Raw genomic sequence first — 22,993 nt, 5'->3', positions numbered from 1 at the left:
AGTCCCAGCTGCGGTGACTCCTGAAACCTCGGCTCCGTCTTTATCTGCCTCCCCCCTCCCTCGGCCGTCTGCGGACCCTCGTCATACGGCTGCGTGTGACGCCGGGCTGGTTGACAGGAGATGAGTAGGTTGGTGAACTTATGGATCGTCCTTATGGAGTGTGAAGGCTGCATTCGTCTATTGTACAACTCTGACATGAAAAAGAAAGGAAACAAAAGATGCTTTGAGAAGAATTTCAACTGTGAAACCTGCTCTATGTCTTTTCTAACATGTTTACTAGGGATCCGATCTTCAACATTTTTGACAGAGTGTGCAATATTACAGAATGAATTACTGTAAATATTCGGCTTTTTCTTTACACTTTGCATTAAAATTCATTTTATGAAAGTGAATATTCATAATTCATCTTTCATTCATCTATATATAAATTTGTCTCCAAATGATACCTTATTGTACATTAGTTCTAATAAAATGCATCTGACTTTATTAATCACTGTAAAAAAAAAAAAAAAAAAAACCTGGCAGGCAGTAGAATAGACAGTTATCCACAGGAATAATTACTGAGGTGGAATTTTTTTTTTGTATGAGTCACGCAAGATGAATAGCAGGAAAGTCTTCTGATTAAAAATATAAGTGTAAAACGGGCTTCCCTCGCAGGAAGGTCGGAACAAATTAATCAGTTGTCAATAGTGCAGAGATGATGAGGCTGGGGGTTATGAAGTGACGTGATCTGTTCTGTCATTTAATGGCAACCTATTCACAGACCAGAATTATCTATCTATTTATCTAGCTATATATGTATATATATGTGTGTGTGTGTGTATCCATTGGTTAATTAAGAAGAGACGATCTAAAAGTGTAAAATAATAATTTTTTATATCTAGAGATGTGCTATGAGAGGTGGGGGTTGGTCTGTTCCAGCTCTGTAAGCTACTGCATGATATAAATTCTAAGATGAATATATTATGGGTGATGTGGGTGTAAAATAGGATAAGCTATTGACTCTACTAAATTGACTTCAGGAAGAGACAGCAATCAGTTTTAATAGCACACCTCAAAAATTACGATATTGCACAAAACACTTTGTTGTAATTTAATTCTAATGACATTTTTGCTACATTTATTACACACGAAGTGAAATATTTTGTGTTTGATTATTATGACAGATAGCTCATGAAACTCCACAATCCACAATCTCAAACTATTATTACCTGTCATCATTTAAAAATTGATTTATACAGAAAATTGATTTTTTGAAATTAAATTACCTAAACAAACAACCTCATTCAAGATGGTCTTTATTAAGAGACATATTTTACCTGGACTTAAATTAGACAGGAAATCCTATAGATCAGAACCACAGACAGCACCTCGTTCCAGTATAATCTCCAGACCAGTTAAGTAGAGCATTTAGAAAATAGCATTTAGAATTTAGAACGTTAACAGAATGTTCACATTGCCCTGTTACCACATAACCTGGTTTTATCTCCTCCAAAGCTGTTTTCTCAAACTGCAACGGTAATAAACCTGACAGAAATATGCTAGAAGCCAAGCAATTTACACACAGACAGTGCAGCTAAAATATGAATGATGGAGCAATTTTCACAATTTTCCAAGTGTGCAACTGTTAGCCTGTTGGTACAGGCGCAAAATTATGCAGCTCTATTATTACAGAGTTAAGGTGAAAGTTGCTTTAAATAGCCCGTGAGCTCCACGCCTCCTAAGATATTGCACAGAAATGGCTGCTCCTTGTCCATATTTCACGGCTTTTTTGACTCGGAGAAGAAGAGCCCCATCTGGCAGTGGTCAGCGCGCGTACGTGACGACGAGCACGCTGCTGTCCGGGGTGTCTGTTGGATTGTGATTTAAGGGCTGGAGTGACGGCAGAAATGCCATCGGTTAGTCGGCGGGACATTACTTGGCCGCTGCGTGCATGATGGATTCCTCTGTTGGCCGGGCCACATAATTGCATTTTACATTTCAGCGCTGTCAGCAATATCGCCCCGGCCGTCCAGCAGAGCAATCACCCGGGGACACTGTGCCGCCGTCCCGGTGGAGAACGGCCGCGTCCGGGCACGCCTGCAGACGACCCAGTCCACTCAGTGCTTCGTTAAAAAAAAGGGACGAGATGCAGATTCAGTGTTTTACCCGTAGTCAATCATAAGACACCACGCTGCCAGAGCTGGGCCCACACTTCACCGAATAGCACGCACTGGCGTTAAACATTACTGCTGTTCAAAATGGTCAAATGTTGCATCAGAAGCGGTTTCTGTCTACATAAACTTTGCATCAAAGTTTGTAGGGACAATTAAGACAACACATCACTGGAACAAAAGCTGAACGGTGTGGAATGTAGAATCACCACATCATTTTACATTTACAGCATTTACCAGACGCCCTTATCCAGTCAGTAGTTACAGGGCCCCCCCTGGAGCAACTCGGGGTTAAGTGTCTTGCTCTGGGACACAATGGTAGTAAGTGGGGTTTGAACCTGGGTCTTCTGGTTCTCAGGCGAGTGTGTTACCCGCTAGGCTACTACAACCACCCCATCCACAACCACATCATGGTTGGATGGCCGGTCGTACCCACCCTGCCTTGATCTGACATTGATAAACATTGCATCTTTCCTTGACCTTTCACCCCAAATGTCGCTTTCACTCATGCTCGAATCCACGTCAATATTAGTAACACAACGGACCTTAACTCCCTCAATGTGTTCTTAAGGTTTTTGTGTTCACGCACACAAAATGGCAGAGATCTTGACCTTTGACTTTTGACCATCAAACTTTAATCAGTTCTTTCTCAAGTCCAAGAGAGCTCTAGATGAAATATTCCATACTCCCTCAAAACAATAGTCATATTGGGGGTGGTGGGGGGGGGGGGGGGGGGGGGGGGGGGGGTGAGCACACTTATGTAAAGCGCCTTTCTAAGTACAGTAATTAAAAGTACAGATAAATGTTCTAAAGAAACTTGATTTATCAAACAATCTAAAAGAGTTCAATAAAAATCCTATGGACAAAGGCGCCATGCGTCATCCGCGTCTTTGTACCAGGAGCTGTCACCTTGTCAGATCAAATTCCGACGAACACAAAAGAGCGGCAGCGGCAATATTATCCCGCCATGTCAAAACTCCCCCTAGGCCGGCATTGTGCAGACCTCTGATAAAGATTTACACTCGTTGCAGCCCGCGGTCAGGCCACACTGTACTGAATGGAGCTTTTTATAGCCCGTCTTTATATCAAGTCATGACTGCTATCGGGATCGGTGTCTTCGCCAGCCACCGAAGGACCTTTAGAGAGTCCACAGACAATGGCAGCGAAGGGGAACCTTTACATCCTGAAATAATGCAAAGGTTTCTGCAGCCCCTGGACTCCCCCTCGTCTCTCAGGAATCCTTTTATATATATATTTTTTTAGTTCCGGTACTCCGCAAGAATCGAGCAGCCCTCGTTCCATTTTCTTTAGGTCAACATTAGCCTAGTGAATGAAATTAGTTCACTGGAAATGCATCGGTTTGGGCGTTTTTTTAATCCGCGCTTCGTGCCTCTTGTCCTCTGTGGGCGCCCGTAGAGCGTCGCCCACGTGATTGGCGGTCACATGATCGCTCACGATTAGTCGAGCGAACCGTTTTCGGCGTCGAACTCGTTTTTATAATGATGGAGTCGGTTCTGGAGCAGCACCTGGAAGACACGTACGTCTCCTCTGCGCCATCCGGGTCTTTTTGGCCGCAAGCTAACCTGTGCTAACTTGTCTTTTTTTTTTAAAATTGCAGCATGAAAAGTCCCGGGACGCTCGGCGTCCTCTGCACCGACCAGCAAGGTCTCAGCCTGGGCTGTAAGTCGCGTTTAGTCGGCGGCGGCGGTGTTTTTGTCGGCATCGTTTCGCATCGGTTTGGTTTCTGTTCTCTGCAGGCAGGGGTTCCTTGTCGGACGAGCACGGCGGGGCGGTCTCTGTCCTGTCCAAACAGGCGGCGTCCCTGACCAGGGACCCCACAGACCCCACTCCCACCGTGTGCCTCGAGTCCGATTCGGGGTAAGAAACGTGTCCTCTGCGTTTAATCATCACCATGACAGGGGGCAGGAACCTTCATCAAGGGGACCTCAGTGGCACCCCCGGATTCGTACCTGCAGCCTTCTGAATGGAAAGTGAAGTGATTGTCACAGCACAGCACACGGTGACACAACGAAATGTGTCCTCTGCTTCTTGCTGAGAAGTAGGCAGCCATGACAGGCGCCCGGGGAGCAGTGTGTGGGGACGGTTCCTTCATCAAGGGGACCTCAGTGGTACTTTGGCAGCTCGGGATTCGAACCTGCAACCTTCTGAATGAAAAGTGAAGTGATTGTCACAGCACAGCACACGGTGACACAACAAAATGTGTCCTTTGCTTCATGGTGCGCAGTGGGCAGCCATGACAGGCGCCCGGAGAGCAGTGTGTGGGGACGGTGCTTAGCTCAGTGGCACCTCAGCGGATCGGAAATCGAACTGGCAACATTCTGATTATGGGGGCCGCTTCCTTAACCACTAGGCCACCACTGCCCCACCGCCATTTGTTGTTGTCGAAAAAGTGCCACGAAATAAGGTGCAGTCCCTGAGCAGGAGAGGTATCAATAAATATACAGAAAGTGCTGTGATTGTCATTGTGAAACACTGCAGCACAGCACACGGTGACACGTGTCCTCTGCTTTTAACCATCTAAATCTAATTGTGGGTAACGGCAGAAATTTGTATAATAAAAAAACAACATTATATGAATTGAATATGCAGAACATTCTTTTAATGCCTAATACATTACTTTTCTAGGGTTACCGTATTAAAACAACATTTTGTTAAATGTCTGTGCTTGTGGTTTTAACCCATCACCCAGGGAGCAGTGTGTGGGGACGGTGCTTTTGCACCTTGGCGGATCAGGATTCGAACCGGCAACCTTCTGATTACGGGGCCGCTTCCTTAACAGTATAAAAAGTATAAAAATACAGTATAGAAGCTAGTGTTTATACTGATATAATACAAAATATCAATCTGCACATGGAATAGAAATTGAATTGATTTGGGGCTGGAGATTAAATGTTATTGAAATGCAAGTTATGTAAATTATATTTTTTTAATTTGTTTAATTTGTTCTGTTTCCCCTTTTGCAGAAACATTTTAATACGGACACACGGAACGATCACAGTAGCTGTGCACAAGATGTCATGATCAAGTCCTCTGCTGCTGGTTCTGACATGAATATTTTTACATGAGTGCTGTAAGGTGCAATAAAGCAATCTGAAAAGAAGGGCCCATGCTACTTAGCAAATTATACTTATTTCTTTAGTATCCTGTAAGACATCTTCCAAGCTCGGAATTGTGTGAACGGGTGGAAATCCAACTGAAGAGGAGTTCAGAAACCCTTTTAATTGTTTTTTTTTCACCCTGATTCAGGGTAAAAGAACTGATGGAATCTTGGGGAGTGGAGTAAATGCTCATTTACCAGCCACGGTCAACCCAAATTATTTCAATAAATCACTATTACTATTTTTATTAAAGACATCTAGATGTAGTTGTGGGTATCGGCAGAAAATTATATGAATTGAGAATTATGTATTAAAACAACTATGTTTGATTCTTTTAATGGCTAATATATTACTTTTCTAGGGTAAGCATATTAAAATAACGTTTTGTAGAATGTCTGTGCTTGTGGTTTAATAGTATTCACAGTTATAATATTCTACATGTCCAAATTAATGTATTTGCTGTCTAAATAGCCACGCCCTTTTGGATTTTTTTTTCTTTTTTATTCCTTTGAATTTTATGTCCGAATCTCAACATAAATGAATAAAATGTTCTTTCGAGCGGGTTGTCCTTGTATTATTATTCCCTGCAGTAAGACGTCGCTTCCACTAGAGGGACCGAAACGGCGCAGTCTGTCATCTGTGGGATATGAGGGGCCGTTTAGACAAGATTTCAGACTTTTGTTACACATTCACATACGAAACTGACAAGCATGCATTTATACTACTGAAAACGGCCCGTCGTAGTGGGACGCTTCTCCACCAACGGCCTGATGTGCAGGATGCCCGGGAGAATCTGTTATTTCACGACAGAATGACGGCGGGAGCTTGATAACCTATGAATGTCTGTGCACAAGATGTCACAATCGATGCTTCTGATATGAATATTATTATTTTTATTTTTTGCAACAGAATGATGACGGGATCTTGATAATCCATGAATGTCTGTGCACAAGATGTCATGATCGATGCTTCTGATATGATTATTATTATTTATTTTTTTTTGCAACAGAATAATGACGGCAGATTGATAATCTATAAACGTATATAAAAGTGAAGTACTGCTCCCCCAATGTTTAACCTTGTGAATCGATCATGGCCCGAGTCCACCCGAGTCAGGAATGTCGATAGGTGAACTGTTAGACTATTGATCCTGGCCTGACCCGTGCATGCAGCATCAGATGAACGTTCGGTCCTGGACCCGGAGCGGAACTGTGGAATCTGACTGGGGGGTCCTGGGGGGGGCACCAGCCTGTCCATACCCATCCGTGGAGCGTCATGGCTACGAATATCACCAAAGTCCTGCATATGTTTTTTAAATGATTATCTCCTCCAACACAGTTCTGCATATGGCGTACTGTAGTGAGCCGAACGTTGGATTCGAACGTTCATTTCACTTATTTATAATTCAATCCCCAAAGTGAAAAAATACACCGCAGACACGTTTTGTACGCTGAATGCCTGTTTAAGCTGCTAACAGTGAGCACAACTTGCTCTCTATTGTCTCTTTTATTGCGAAATCGCGGCCCCGGGCCAATCGGAATACGTCGAACGAACCACGTGGTCTAACCCGGAAGCAGCTCGCAAGTAGCGCGTCTGGCCGCCGCAGACGCTCTTGACCGAGCCGTGAAGTTCGGCCGGCGGCGCGCGCGGCGGCGCCCCGTCAATCAAGCGGCGGCGCAGCGCGGCGGACGCTTCAAAACATGGTGCGTTTTTTAATATTCAAATGCATGCAAATTTCAAAGTTGTACGTGATTAACTTTAGCGACAGTGGGACTGTGGGGAGTTTTATATACATGCACGTACTAATGGGCGGTCATAGGCGATTGTGCCTTTTTTTTTTTGTTATGTAATGTTTTAAGTAGGAAAAAGAACGTTGGTCATCAACATTCATATTTGTCTCCATAACAGAATTAGACGAGGTCAGAGGGGTCAATTTAAAAAGTGCAGAAACGAATGAAAGTGTGTGAGAGAGTGACTGTGGCGGATGATGCAGGTGGTGAGTTCTGCGTGGGACAGTGTAGTGAGGAGCGCAGAGCTGGGAGGCACCGGCACGTCCGTCACCACGACCTGCACCGGCCGCTGGTATGTACCGTCTCCACTGGCGCCCCTTAATTCGCCCGTGGCCTCACTTGGGGACTCTTGGGGGGGGGACACGTTTCCGCAGGACTGATTTCCGGGGATTCCTAGGGCCTGCCGTTCCTCAGCAGCTCCTCATGCTGTCGTCAAAATCCCGGTCCGGGGACAGGGGACCGGACGGTAACCTATGACAAGAGCAAATACCAGAGCAGGGCCACCTGCAAAGTCCAAGGGACGCGGCGGACGTCCGCGGTGAAACAGATGTTCCTTTTGCTCAAAGTGCACCGCTGGGGGCGGGATGGGACTTGTGATAAGAGTCAGGAGTCGCACATTCGACTCTTTGTCGCAATTCTATTGATAGTCTGGGAATTCTGTGCAAGACACTTAATCTCAGGGTCCAGATTTAGCTCGGGCCCGGATCAGTTTCATTCACAAAATGGCCCGATTGCATCACCGCCTGACTCACGAGGAAAGAGGCGATTTCTCGCTCTGAGGCGGAAAAAAGACGGATGGCTGCAGCGCGGCACTAACACACACGTGCACAGAAAAGCCAGATCAGGTCCATACCCCCACTCTGTCTCCCTGACCCGGTGACATGATGGGATTCGGGTTGATATTTGACCAGAACCCGGTGAACGTCTCTGGATATGGTTACCTGGCGAGGGGGGCGTGGCCACGGCCTGGGGGGGAGGGGGCTTGGTGAGGCAGGAGGACCGAGGATGGACGTTAAATTCTGTCTGGAGGACCTGGATATTGGGTGATATTGGGACGGCGTGCGTCATCTCCTCTGTTCTGTGAGGTTTGTTTTGTGCTTTTTGCCTGTGTGTTCTTACCCACGATGCCGCTGTGTCCAGATATGAGACCCATAGAGAAATCTGCAGCCCACCGCGCCTGACCTGAGGATGACACCGCGAGAGTAGAGCCGCCGCGTCTTCCCCCCGCCTCTCCAGCGTCACAACCATGCTACCAAAAGAGCACAACAGGTAAAAGACCCCGTGATCATAAGCGAGCATAAACCACGCCGCTTGGCTGCTGATGCATGTCTCTGCTGCGGTCGCACACTCAGACTGTTTCTCCTGTCAGGTTTATAACAGCAATTTGTCTGTTATAATATATCATATATTATATATATATATATAAATGGGGTGGTAGCGGCCTAGCGGGTAACATACTCGCCTATGAACCAGAAGACCCAGGTTCAAATCCCACTTACTACCATCGTGTCCCTGATCAGGACACTTAACCCTGAGTGTCTCCAGGGGGGACTGGATAAGGGCGTCTGGTAAATGCCGTAAATGTAAATGTAATATATTGTCTTCATCTGGACTTTTAAAGAGATGCAAAAAATTTTAACGAAAAATGACAAAAATGCAGCGGGGTTCCCACAGCACACGCGTGCAGTGTACAGTTTAAGGCGCAGGCTCGGGCACGCTGGAAACGAATCTGTAAATTCATAAGCATTCCGCTCTGGAGCGAGCGAGCGGGTGCGCTTGACCGCTGAGTCGCAACTCATTTTTACTGTATTCTAATTTGTCTCAGATATTTTCCCTTTTCTTATTATTTGCAACGTTCTGAAGATCTACATGTAGGGTGGTAGTAGTCTAGCGGGTAACACACTCGCCTATGAACCAGAAGACCCAGGTTCAAATCCCACTTACTACCATCGTGTCCCTGAACAAGACATTTAACCCTGAGTGTCTCCAGGGGGAGACTGTCCCTGTAACTACTGATTGTAAGTCTCTCTGGATAAGGGCGTCTGGTAAATGCTGTAAATGTAAAATGTAAATGATTTATTTGGAGACGGTTGAAGAGTTGGGCGAGAGTAAATTGTTCGTTATTTGTGGAAGGGTCAGGACGGGTCGTTCGTAATCAAAGGTCAAGCAGGGCTACGCAAACCCGAGTTGCGTCTCACTCGGCGTTTCTGCTGAAATCCGGGCGCTGAGCGATGCACTGCGGCGCAGCCTGGAACCTGATCGACCGCAGATATGCGCACGCACGCACACACACACACACACACACACACACACACACACACACACACACACACACACGGGGACAGTCTGTGAAAAGCACACGGAACAGAGCGCTTTCCCTGCAGCACACTGGCTTACTTCATTCCTCTTTAATCCATTAAGCACTTTTTCTGCGCTTTTCTTCACGGTGGCCCTCCATACGTGTCGTCTCAGTGTGAAGGGGGACACTGGGGACACAGGGGGGAAAGGTAGCGTGGAATCGCAGAAGAACGTGGGGAAGAATATCAGAGAAATCACCCTGAGGTGATTTCCTTTTGTCACCACACCCAAACGCTAAAAGTGGAGTTTCTGACCCTCGGGGGCGCCTGGCGTCATTTTTGTCACGATTACTTGAGCCAACGCCCACGTCTGAGACATTTACCCGCCAGGTTCTCGTCGTGGTCGCCTCCCAAAGTCCCAACGCCTTGCAGGTAAACCGGGACCTGGGTATTGCGCCATTAAGCCCCCTTTTCCAGGGAACAGTACGGTACGCCGCGATCCGGGAGCAAATAGGTGGAGATAAAACCACACATGCAGTATGTCTCAATGGGCTAAAAACCCCAGAAACCCACAGTGTCTTCTTGCCATAAAAACCCCCCTTGGCTGGTATTGTTGGAACGCTGGTAGCGTTCTGGCTCTCACGACGTTCCATCGAATCGTCATCCAATACAAGCACGGTTCTAGCAATGGCAAGAACTGAAGTTTTTGCCCGAGATGAGCTCACCCCGTAGGAAAACCAGTCCAGTTTTCTTGTAAGGTTCTCAACCTGCACCCCGTCAGAGAAAAGAGGCTCCGTATCGCAGAGCCAGAGAAACTCCCACTGGCCATATTTGGATATTTTTGCATATCGAAGCATCGTGAATCGCAAAATGCCTGTTCCTTGGCCTGTGTGGGACTTGGCAAGTCGGGAGCTGCTTCCACACCTGAGGAGGGAACTGGTTAGAGCTGGATCCTCCTGATGCCCAAGGACGTGGATTGGATTGGATTTGAATGAACACTTCTCACATTTTTGCATTCCACAGGATCATTACCTGAAAAGTGAAGTTATTGTCACTTGTGATACACAGCAGCACAGCACACGGTGCACACAGTGAAATTTGTCCTCTGCATTTAACCCATCACCCTGAGTGAGCAGTGGGCAGCCATGGCAGGTGCCCGGGGAGCAGTGTGTGGGGACGGTGCTTTGCTCAGTGGCACCTTGGCGGATCGGTATTCGAACCGGCAACCTTCTGATTACGGGGCCGCTTCCTTAACCCACTGAACTCCTGAGATGTTCAGCCTTCGTAAGCAGCACCCTTCCATACCACCGAGCCACTGGCTTTTCGCTTTAAGCCGTAGCGGCGGACATGGTGCTGGCTTACACCAGATTATTGGAGGCATGACCAAGTCAATCTCCTGAATAATTCAGGATTCCTCCCCTGTGCAGGATTATTACCCCGGCGGAGGTTTTCATGTCTGCAGGGCTGAGCTGGTGCTACCGTGGCCCCGCCTACCCCTGAAAAATGTATAAGTGTGGAAATCCTGGAATCCTGGGAGTCACGATGCAGCTATTAACAATTTCTCAAACGGCGGTCACAAGGTGTTTCGGAGCATGGGTACGAATTCAACACATTTTCCAGAGCTGAATGCACATGGTGACACAACGAAACGTGTCCTCTGCATTGAACCATGACCCTTTGGTGGCTCGAGTTTGGAACCCCCAACCCTTCAGCGATGAGTCTGCTGCCTCACTCGGCAGGCCACCACTGATTCACTTGCCAGTCACTCGTTACCCGGTGCAGGTTACTGGCGGGCGTGACTGTACAAAGTAAACAGATCCGGCCGGCATCGGTCGGAAAAACTGGATTCGTTCGGCCCAAGTTGCCCTCCGGATCAAAATTTAACCGCCGTGCGCTTCGGATGGGAGGCAATTAAATTTTTACAAATGATGTCATCAAGCCAAACAAATGCTCCCTGCCAGGGTTGTCACTTTTAATCAATGATTATTGTGCTGAAGTCACCTCTACATTATGACACCAAATGCCTGACAGATGGTCCCCGTCTGACTGTCCGTTTTGAGGTATGGACTCAGCCAGACCTCTGAAGGTGGTGCCTCCATATATCGGACTTGTTATTCTAGCACATTCCACAGATGCTTGATTGGATTGAGATCCGGAGAACTTGGAGGCCAAGACAACGCCTCAAGCCATTCTTGGGTAGTTTTTGCAATGTGGCAGGGCACATTATCCTGCTTAAAGGGGACGCTCAGTGTTTAGGAGGTGTCCAAGTACCCACGGTCTCCCACTGCTTCCATCAGCTTGGCTTCTTCCCGTAGCGCGTCCTCAGAACCAACACTGATCATGAGATGGGTGTAACAGCACTGCTTTATTTTCCAGTGATGGCAAGATGGCCAGAATCACCAAGTTCGAGGAGAAAGAAAACCAAGAAGCCCCCAAGAAAGTGGAAAAGGAAATCCATCAAGTGAAGCCGCCAGATGGGGGCTGGGGTTGGATGGTGGTGCTGCACTGTTTCTTGGTATGTTGCCTTCTAACGTGGTTATAATTAAGTTTACAGTTAGCAAATTAATAGTGCAGTATAAAACATTTTTCTAAATATCTAAATAGGGAGCAGGTCCCGTTCTATGGAGAGCAGCTCACTTTCTAGAGTAGGTTTAGACCGGTCTGTCCAGAAATAATGTTTAGTATACTAAATAAAGTGAAGTTTTAACCCATCACCCTTGGTGAGCAGTGGGCAGCCATGACAGGCACCCGGGGAGCAGTGTGTGGGGACGGTGCTTTGCTCAGTGGCACCTTGGCGTATCGAACCGGCAACCTTCTGATTACGGGGCCGCTTCTGGTCTCTGCTGGTTTCGCTAGTTTCTGGACAGACCTGTTGAATCCAAAAGTGTCTGGAAGTGGTTAGAGGCACCTGATGGCCACCGTGGGCTCTAGTATATTCTCAAGGGAGTTCATTCACATCATCATGAGATCGCAGGTTACCAAAATTATTTTTGCAAAAATTATATTTGTAAAGTCCCCGTAACACATCCAGTAGAACTCTGTATAATTTAAAAAATAAAACATATTTTGATCCAAATTTCATTCAATTCCACAATGAGAATATGAACAAAAACCTACAAAAACCTTTTCATTTAATCAGTTTATTCTTTTAATGCATGTATGTTAAGGAATTGTTGGGGGCATGCTGGCTTGGGGGGCCTTTAAATCTCCCCAATACTTTCTCAGTGCTTTGGGTCTTGTCGTTGGGTATATGTTCTGTCTTTTGTTTGAATGGCAGGTGAACGTGTTGGTGATGGGAACCCTGAAGAGTTTTGGCATCTTCTTTGTGGCCCTGCAGGATGAGTTTGGAGGCTCGTCTGAAAGCATCAGCTGGATTGGCTCCATCATGTCCAGTCTGCGGCTGTCTGGAGGTCAGTCCTCCTCCACTGGTTGATCAATCTCTCTTTCCATCCTTCCATGGACTGTTGGCCATGATGCGTGACCTAAATTCATATTACAATATTACAATTATGTCCTTCTCAGGTCCGTTGGCGTCTGTGGCCTGTGCCAAATTTGGGAACAGGGTAACGTCCATTGTCGGGGCTGTGCTGGTCAGCGCTGGCTTCCTCCTCAGTATCTTTGCCACCAGTGTTGTCTACCTGTATATCAGCATGGGGCTGATTGTTGGTGAGTTGAGGATTTTTTTTTGTTTCATATCAAGTTTGATTTTTGTATATACGCATTATTTTAAATTCTTCAATATTTTTTAGCGGCTGTAAAATGTAATATTCCTCTCTTTGCTCCACACAGGCCTTGGCTTTGCACTCCTGTACCAAGCCACCTCTGTTGTCACGGCAATGTATTTCCAAAAGAGGCTAGCCACGGCGTATTCCATTGGCCGCTCAGGGATGGGTTTGACTTTTGCTCTAGCCCCATTCACTCAACTTCTTCTGGACCAGTACGCTTGGCAAGGTGAACAGCTCACTACCAAAATGGCTATCATCTACATCATAGAAATGTAATGGAAGTGTGCTTTAAAGGAAATCTTCACAGTCATTTATTAAATGAAATGTTAATGGTTGAATTGAAATGGTTAAATCAGGTTGGCAGTGCTCCTATCTCAAGGTAGAACTGTTATATTTTGGCATGTTTTTGAAGTGGAGCCGTAATCCTGGATAATCGATAACTCCTGTTGTTTTTGACCTTGGGCCAATCTCATACCACATAGGAGCTCTGTTGATTTTGGGAGGACTCATGTTGAACCTAGTGGCCTCAGGGATGCTCCTCAGACCAATCAAGGTGAAGCCCTGCACCTCATCACCTGCTTCCTTGTCTGCCACCCAAAACGGCCATCCCGCCACTTTCACAGGACCAGAAAAGGAACCACTAAAGAACTATGTCAATGGGTCCAAACCTGTGGCCAATGGTAATGCCATTACAGACACTCCTCCACCATCCACAAACTGGGACTCCTCAAACCCAGACAGACTTGTTCTGTGGCAGAACCCCTCACAGAACCTTGAGCTGACCAAGCTTGTTCACAGTGGTGTGAACGGACTGGACGTCAACTCCAGCAAGACTGGAGATGGGGCTTCAGAACCGAATGGGAAATCTGCAAAGCTGAATGCCTCCCTGCAGGAGGACACTCCCAGTCACCATCCAACCAAAACCTCCAAAGTTCTGGACCTCTCCCTGCTAAACAACCCCTTCTTCTGCATCTACACCTGGTCGCTGGTGTTCAGCCAGCTGGCCTATTTCATTCCCTACTTCCATCTGTCAGCTCGCGCCAGGAATCTTGGCATCGACGCCATGGATGCCTCATTCATTATCTCTGTGGCTGGTGAGTGTCACAATAAGCATCAATAACATTTTCATTATGCACAGGTTTTGCTACAAATTATGATCTCTAAAAAATATCGCATTTTATATTTCAGCTAATCAGACTATTTATATAGTTTCTTTCATGCTAATTTGCAATACAAATTGCAATAAATTACTTAACAATGCAATAAAATAACTAAATAACAATAGAAACAATTAGATACCATTTTAATAAACATGTAATTAAAAGAAGTGCATGTGTAGTCATTAAATAATTAATGCAACAATAATAATAACTAGAAAGGGAAGTTAAAGGGGATCCGTGAATTGGTTCAGTGTTTTTTCTATATTTGCATGCTGACGCTAATGTAAAAATTGGTGAAAGTGAAGTGATTGTCATTGTGGAACACAGCACAGCACACGGTGACACAACGAAATGTGTCCTCTTGGTGAGCAGTGGGCAGCCATGAAAGGTGCCCGGGGAGCAGTGCTTTGCTCAGTGGTTCGGGAAACCTTCTGATTACGGGTCCATGTCCCCTAGAGCGCAAACGGAGTCCCCCACTACCAGAAATTATACAGTTGAGCCTCAGCCTGGGAGGACCACATCCTTGAGCATGACAGTGGCCACGATGCATCACATGAAATTTGGTGCCATTCGGGACCCATGTTAGCGTCATCAAAAGGGGTGGGGCCTCAATGGATCACATGAAATTTGGTGACATTTGGGATATATTACTTGTCTTGCTTGGAAGACTGAAACTGTGGCCATTGCTGCTCTGAAAAATTGATGTGGTGATATTCTCAAGTGGTGTTGCCTCTTGAGAATGAGAAGAACTCAGATAACAAGATTTTGGCTTTCCAGCCCAAAATAATAAAATAACTTTTACTTGCTTAAAGGTGAAACTTCTTCTATCCTTATAGGATGTATCCTTTAAAAGCATGTTTAATGTGTATAAGGAGAATACAGCAACTTTAAAACCTGTTCTTTGAAATGAATTCAGCCTTAGTTGGCAGGGTTTTAATATTGTAGCGTATCAATACGCTCATGAACAGTAGTTTCCAGGAAGTCTCTTGATTTGTGTGCAGCAGTAAGCCGCGGCCAGGCTGTAAAGGGTGAAAGCTCTCGCAGACCTCAGCTTATTAATTATTTGTGAGCAGCTCAGAATCTGCAGTCTTATGTAATGAACGTTCTTACATAAAAGCTGAACTCTGGCCTACTGGCCAGAACCGCTTGAGTTCAGACGGACCCTATTGATGAGGCCAAGAGATGAGAATCAACCGATCGGCAGGCCCGACGTGAATTTTACACACAAGCCGGACATTCTTATACGACGTCAGCAGTGGGGCAGAAGTGACCTCACCACAAGCCCGTTTGAAGTCATCTCTCTCTCTCTCTCTCTCTCTCTCGTGCCGGTGTGGGCTTGTGCCTCGCGCCCTGAGCCCGAAACGCACCAAGACGCCCAATCAGCTCTGACCCACCACGTCGTCCCACCCCGACTCAAAGGGATCCTTTCAGTTCAGCCCCTGCCTCTAAAACTCCGTCCCCGAGGCAGGCCAGTGTTGCCGTGGGGGGGGAGGCGGTCGCCCGGCAACGGCTTACAGAGTAAAGTTGCTGCCGTGGTGACGGTGGGGAAGGGGGGCTTCCCCGTTTTCGAACGCTTTTTGAAGTGGCTGATATTGTGCGGAGATTCACTGAGGCATCAATGGGAGACAAAAGGGGGGGGGGCCGGGGGCGAGGCAAATGAGCCAAACGAACTCGGCCTCTAATGAGCGGCCAGGGAAACGGGCCGCACAGTTTCTAACCTGCTTTTACCCCCTTTTGATGCCTGGGGCACACGGCATTCTTTCTGTCCCTCGTCCATCAGGATTCTCTCTCCGACGACTTCATACCCACCACCAACATGTAATATAAGCATGGACCAAAAAAACTTGAACTTTAAAAAAAATTGACTTATTTTTTGGCTCGATTGATTTTGAGGACTGAACTTTAAGCCACGCCCACGCTACTGCAAAAAAGGCAGAGCCATTGAAGATAGATTTTAACATTAGCTGGGTTAACTGACGAGAGAAGTGATAATTGTCCAAACTCGGTCCCAACTCAAGCCCAACAGTGACGTCTAGAGAATTCACGCTTTTTGGAAGCTCCAACCTCCCAGGTTCTACTGTTTGTTGAAAGGAGAGATTATTTAAGGACCTTGTCCTTGTTTAACTGCTGCAGGGGGCGTGTGCGCTATGATTGTTTTAAATGCAATGTTGGACTAATTGATTTATTCGTGACTATGGTTCCGCGTCTCGGCCGAAAGCGGGATGTCGCTCTGTAGAGGGGCTGCAGAAGACCCGTTGTGTAGGCCCCCGCAGGAACAGCTGCAGACCTGCTGGGATTAAAAGACACAAACATGCTCAAGGAGGGACAATCCAGGACAAAGCTGCTGTAGAGGACACACAAACAATCCTCAGCTGTTCGTTTTCTGTTGGCCGGCAGGGCCAGATGATCAATTCTTCTTTTGCGTCTTCATCTTGTGTGTCTTGCTATGCATATACATACAGAAGAAGAAACACACAACAATGGGGAAATGCTTCGTCATCAACTTCAGCAGCATCTGATACGGAGTATTGATCAGCCGAAGCCCGGGGGCCACGCATTTCACCACTGGCTTCTCCTGAAATAACTCAAAATCAATGACCCGCCTCCCAGTGCCACTCCAGCAGAGCCTGCGGGGTCGCGGTAACGCCAGGTCGCTCTGCGGTCACCTTCACACGGACTTGGCATGTGCAGCTGATCCTGGGAACCCTGCTCAGAGCTGGAGGGTGACCTTAATATACACACACACACACACACACACACACACACCCTAATGACACATGTAAGTGCGTGCCACTCCATGCCACTTTTCATGCCAGTTCTCAATGGAGCCTCTAGTCTGGTCTTAACCTCTCTGGCATTGTGGTTCCCTGCAGGGAACGTTCAGCTGTTTAGAAAGAGCCTTTATGAAGTTATGCAGACGTGACCGAATATGCAAGTTATCCAGACTTTTATTTAGACAGCTGAATGTAGACAGGTGAATGACACAGTGGTGGCCCAGAAGGCAGACTGGTGACCGGAAGGTCACGGGTTCGAATAGGTGCCACCATAGTATCGTCCCCACATCATTCTCCATTCGTGGCTTCCCAGCACTCACAGTGGCTGATTGGTTCGGTGCTGTGTGCATCGCAGTGACTAAACACAATTTCACAAATTCACTTGCTTACGTGCAGGTCAAAAACTATTTCGGGTTTACCAGAAACATTTCCACCATCAAAATAGCAAAACGGACACAACCATACACGTTACTTGCAGCTTCAGTTTATCACATTGCAGTAGATTGCAAATTAAGGCCACTGAGTTGGATTCTTTCTTATAGCTTTTTCCGACCAGCACATCTTTCTTAATTTCTGAATTTTGACCCATTTGCAATGTGAATAGCTTTAAACTTTGTAAGTTGCTAGGGGATGAATACTAACAACAAGAATTATTTCCCAGTTCTTTCATAATTTGCCCCTTTTCCCCCCTTCGGTTGCGGGTTCAAATCCTGAACAGTCCAAGTTCCACTAGGATTGAAACGATTCAAGAGAGATTTATCGTCAGTACAACATTATACAGTGTATTGAAATACTGTTTAACACAGACACCCCATAGTGCGATTGTAAAAGAAATAAATATATATACACGTAACTATTGTACATTAATTTACTTTTCCCCACCTACCACTTGACATAAAATTTGCCCCTACAACCTCTCCTAAATCCAGACTTAAAAGTCAACTATGCTCTTTAGCTTTCACAGACTTTTAAAGTTTTCCCTCGCTGTGTTTTTATTTTGTCCTCTTCAGCCCTCTCTAACTTTTAAATTTTAAAGGTTTAATCTTATTATTATACTTTTAAGTTTTTTTTTTTTAAGTTAATGACTATTTGTGGCTTCTACAGTCATTGTATATTACTGTATTCTTCTTATGTATTTCTGTGCGTCCTTTTATGCCTGGTGCAGTGGAACTGCTGTTAAAGAGCTTTAGAAATAAAGTTGACATGACTTGACTTAAAAACTAAAACTTAAAACTTAAAGGTCCCCTTGATGAAGGTACCGTCCCCACACACTGCTCCCCAGTGGCTGCCCACTGCTCACCAAGGGTGATGGTTAAATGCAGAGTGTCACCGTGGCCAAAGAAATGACAAAAATAATCACTTTCACATTTCAACAATTTGCAATATAACTCTCCAAAGGAGCATTTCACCAAAGTTCCTGTTAACTAGCTAATAGCGGCTAAGCATAAATGACCTAAAAAACCTGGTTAACGTTAACAGTCCGAAACCACACATCTGTCCCCAGGCATCACCGAGACGGTGGCCCAGCTGGCGTCGGGCTGGCTGACCGACAGGAACCTCCTCAACAAGTACCACTACCACAAGGCCTACCTGATCCTGTGCGGCCTGGTGAACCTGCTCTCCCCGCTGGCTACCTCCTACATCCTGCTCATGGTCTACGCCATCTTCTTCGCCATATTCTGCGGTGGCTACATGGCGCTGCTGCTGCCCGTCCTGGTGGGTGCCTCCCTCACCCTCCGTTACTGCCTAGTCCAGCCCGCCTTTTAAAAAGCTGCAGTTGCCGGGTCGGATTCTAACGGGCTCGAGTCGGGCCTAACTCTTCAGGTCCGTCTCTAGTCCCTATGTGCTGACTGGATGGTGTGAGGACCATGTTAGGGCCGGCCATTTTTTTCGTGCTTTTTGTCCCTCACTCACATTAGCTAATACAGCCTTATTTTCATCTGTAAAAAAATAGATACGGAACTGAAAAGGCCTCTAGAGCCCCTCCCCAAGTGTTTTTCATTTGTGGTTCTAAGCATTAGAGCTGATTTGAAAGGGAACGTGCCGTTTTTTTCTGTCCACGAGGAAGGTGTTTTTGGGCGGCCCTCCGGTGTAACCTTGTCGGTGGTCAGGCCCTGCTTTTCATTACCTTCCAGTGGCCTCATGTCCACGAGAAACAGGCCCATCGCGGCGAAGCCCGCGTTAATAGGAAACAGAACTCACCGTCAGGCCTCTTTCGCAGCCTAGTGTCGGGTACCGTTCCCCGAGCGAGGGTCGCAAAGAGCAAACAGAGCACAGAGCCCTGACCGGGTAGCCTCTGCCCCCCGCCTTACCGCTCCCTCCCTCCCTCCGACAGGTAGATCTGGTGGGCTCGGAGAAGCTGAACAACTCCATGGGCTTCTCCATGTTCTTCGTTGGACTGGGCTGCCTCACAGGCCCTCCCCTGGCAGGTACGTGCGCGGTCTCATTTGCACCTTAGCCGTTTAGTTTCGGGACGTGCGCTATATGAAAGCCGGCTTGCTCGTGCCGCAGGCTGCGGGAAGCTACTTATTAACGTAATTCACCGGTCGCCTTCCTTTACAGCACTCTCCGGAAGCACTGATGGTTTCAGTTGATACTTTACCCTCGGACAAAATTCATCTTTATTTTATTGTAAGCAATTGTGACCTGAATGAATGCATTGAAATAATTAAAGTTAGGGGCACTTTTTAAGGTTATCAAACATCCCCCAACCCCCACAGAAGAGAACTCTTACAAACATCATTATTATTATTGTTGTTGTTATTATAAATATAAGATATATTAAAATACATTGCCGGTCTTCTGACAACCAGTTTGAAAAGAAAATAGTTGCAAAACTATATTACAGTTATGGCATTAAGCAGATGTACACTAACGTACAGTTCCAGATAAGATGACAGTTATTAGTGCAAAAACGAACTGCAATTCCATGTAATCATGACCACTTTGTGCCGAACTTGCACTAGCAAAAGTGCACCCGTCACCCAGTGACAGATTTTTCTTTTGAAATCTGCTTTTAATTTTTTTTTTTGTCCAGGGAATGTACCGCTGCCTGGAGATTACTTTTAAAATGGGGGTGGGGGTTAAGTGGACAAAGGTGCGGGTTTGAGGACAAAACGTACGAACGCGAGTCTCTGTTGTCGAGATTCCTAGAAACGCAACTCCATACGTGTAAAAGCAAGTCGGCGGTGTGGGGGGTGGGGGGGCTGAATTAGCTCTCCGCGGCACACGCAGGCGAACCTGAAGCAGCTTGTCAAGCACGCACTGGGACAGGCTGCTTAACAGGGCTTCATGTATGACGAGTGGTTCCCGGAGGGGCCGTCCGGAAATAGCGTGCGGCCGAGCAACGCCACGGTGACCGGGTACAGAGCATGTGCAGGGCCCACATGCTCGTGACCCCGCGACCTCCGCGTTCTTCACCTTTCGTCATGATGGGAAAACCACAGCACGGCATGAAATCCTTCACCGAGGACATTAAACCCTGCGAATAGATCCACTTTTCCGCAACGTTAGTATCATTTTCCACGTCCATTTCCTATGGATCATAGCATCATGCTGTTTTTCACCCTCCGTTTTAGCCCTATTAACCCTACTCAACACTCAGAAATAAAAAGTCTTCGCTCCAGCGGGTAAATAGCCTCCCTTTAGTGTGTCAAAGGTCGCCTGGCTGGAAAGATGACAGGGCGCCTCTTCTGCAGAAGAGGGGGTATACAGTATCCGGCTTATGGAAGCTGCTCGGAACGTTCTGACGTGGCATTCTGATTGGCTGAGAGGAGCCCTGGGAGGGACCATATCAAATGCATTTCTTTAAATATAATCCGGCCTCATTGTGTTGTATATGGTCACTGTGAGAGCTGGGCAAGAGATGAACTAAATGAAATTTTTTCCAGAAGAGACCTGGCCAAGATTGCTGATAACAAACTGCATCAGATCTTGAAATGCATTCCAGCTCAAAATGAAAACATTTGCAGGTTTGGCCGGACTCGGTTTCTACGGTTTTTACGAAAACACTGATGGAGATTAGACACCGTAATTCGAGAGCAGAAGGTGCAGCAAACACGAAAGCCCCCAGGCTTGAGGCACTTTTAATAAAACTTTAGCCATGAGTGGTCTGTAGAAAAGAACTAATTTATTTACATGTGGCATTATGTGGCATGGGAGCCAGCCTATTATAAATGTGTATTTATTAAATACGTTTATTAGTACATTCAGTCGCTCTGGAACTCACTTCCTCCTGACATAAGGAATGTGCATTCCTGCTTTTTAAATTGTGATTATTTTATTATTCTGTAAAGTGTCCTTAGGTGGATTGCAGGAAGGCCCCCTGAAATAAAATGTATTATTATTATTATTATTATTATATAAAGGTGAGTATATAAATCCAAGCTCCATGATACACAGCATCCAACATCCTGATCGGCTAAATAAGGATTTAACTTACTGTGCATATGAACATACTTCAATTCTTTTTTTAAATGCATTAATTCGACTCTGCGTCTTTGCACCGCAGGGTTCCTGTACGACTACACCCAGACCTACGACTGTTCCTTCTACCTGGCCGGACTCTGCTACCTGCTGTCGTCCATCTCGCTCTTCCTGGAGCCGTTGGCGCGGAGGTGGCAGGCCGGGCGGAGGAGGGTGGAGATGAGGAAGGAGAGCCGCTGCCAGACCAATGGCTGCTTCTGCCCCGACCCTTTAAGAAACGGGGTGGTCTAACGGGGGGGGTCTTACTCCTTCGGACAGTTGGCGCCTCGGAAAGGCCGGTTCTAGCGGGAGGACGAGAACCGCAAGCGGTGACCATGACCCAGGACTGCAAATGGTTCTCCGTATTTTATAACTTTTGATAAATGCCAAATAGACTTTTGTGACACGCTGTACTGTTATTCCCCTTTATTGCCTTGTGAGAGGAGAGTCACCGTAATCACACCTCACACCGCTCCCCAGTCCCGCTCCCGAAGGACTGACCACCATGCGGCCATGTTGATCCACTAGACGGCGCCGCGACGTTCTAGTGGGAGGAATGGGTGGGGCGCTCGGACACAATTGTGTAGTAACGCTCGCTACTCGTGCCGTTTTGCGTGTAACACTACTAACCACTACTGAGCCAAAGATGCCGCAGCCCCTGCCTGCAGGACGCTGCGGATGTTGGGCTGGATTTATCTGGTGCACGCTGCCCCCTAGTGTCACGGCCCGGTGAAAACATGGCCGCCTTCCCTCCTTTACTGGCCACGTGGGAAGGTCGCTGTTGATCAGCCGCTTCCCAAAGTTACAACAGAAGCAATTAATCCGACTTTTTTTTCCCCCTCCTTTTCCGTATCTTACTGTAGCGGTTAAGGAAGCTGCCCCCGTAATCAGAAGGTTGCCGGTTCAAATCCCGATCCGCCAAGGTGCCAATGAGCAAAGCACCGTCCCCACACACTGCTCCCCGGGCGCCTGTCATGGCTGCCCACTGCTCACCAAGGGTGATGGTTAAAAGCAGAGGACACGTTTTGTTGTGTCACCGTGTGCTGCGCTGCAGTGTATCGCAATGACAATCACTTCACTTTCACGATTAGTGTTTTTGTAGGACCCCCCCCCCCCCCCGTACCTGCTTCAGTCTCGTCACCCCCTAACAATTAACACCGCAAGCACAAGTCACTGAAAAAAAATTGCTGGTATTAATTAAGAAGGAGAATTTATTTGCAGTGTGAACATGTAGTAAATTACCGCGTGTAATGTACCAACCACACAACATTACAGGATCATTAGTAGTGTAATTATTACTTGTTGATTTGGAAAACGTTATACTCCCCACCTTCATATTTATATGAATTCATCGTGACTCAGCGTGGACTTACCTTGGAGGAGGGCGGTCCCATACACTTCCCATAAGCATTTATATAAAACACCGGGGTTACCCGATTATCAGCAGTTCCAGCCGCGGCAAAATCTCCCACGTCTCTGTCTCCCGCTTCATAATAAGAAATATCAGGATT

The 22,993-nt window shown here is 46.7% G+C and overlaps 2 protein-coding genes across 5 annotated transcripts; both read left to right on the top strand.

The window, feature by feature from the left end:
• The first annotated feature begins 3,545 nt into the window (after positions 1-3,545).
• lamtor5 (late endosomal/lysosomal adaptor, MAPK and MTOR activator 5) lies at positions 3,546-5,283 on the top strand. Its single transcript, XM_028994285.1, has 4 exons — positions 3,546-3,690; positions 3,772-3,833; positions 3,911-4,031; positions 5,138-5,283. Exons 1-4 carry the CDS (start codon positions 3,653-3,655, stop codon positions 5,193-5,195), a joined length of 279 nt encoding a protein of 92 aa, XP_028850118.1. The 5' UTR covers positions 3,546-3,652; the 3' UTR covers positions 5,196-5,283.
• Positions 5,284-6,875: 1,592 nt separating this feature from the next.
• On the top strand, positions 6,876-22,428 carry slc16a4 (solute carrier family 16 member 4). 4 transcript variants are annotated; one of them, XM_028994038.1, is made up of 11 exons: positions 6,901-6,975; positions 7,266-7,354; positions 8,203-8,331; positions 11,736-11,874; positions 12,637-12,769; positions 12,882-13,025; positions 13,149-13,310; positions 13,567-14,178; positions 18,523-18,734; positions 19,354-19,447; positions 21,529-22,428. In XM_028994038.1, exons 3-11 carry the CDS (start codon positions 8,309-8,311, stop codon positions 21,732-21,734), a joined length of 1,725 nt encoding a protein of 574 aa, XP_028849871.1. In that variant the 5' UTR covers positions 6,901-6,975; positions 7,266-7,354; positions 8,203-8,308; the 3' UTR covers positions 21,735-22,428. The 4 variants fall into 4 exon arrangements, with proteins under 4 accessions (XP_028849874.1, XP_028849871.1, XP_028849873.1 ...); XM_028994041.1 differs by lacking the exon at positions 7,266-7,354 and having other exon boundaries at positions 6,876-6,975; XM_028994040.1 differs by lacking the exon at positions 6,901-6,975 and having other exon boundaries at positions 7,181-7,354.
• The last annotated feature ends 565 nt before the right edge of the window (positions 22,429-22,993 follow it).

This window comes from Denticeps clupeoides, chromosome 10, assembly GCF_900700375.1.
Source record: "Denticeps clupeoides chromosome 10, fDenClu1.1, whole genome shotgun sequence".
NCBI classification, from domain to species: Eukaryota; Metazoa; Chordata; class Actinopteri; order Clupeiformes; family Denticipitidae; genus Denticeps; species Denticeps clupeoides.
The sequence above is the reverse complement of the archived record's forward strand: the minus strand, read 5'-3'. Positions and strand labels throughout refer to the sequence as shown.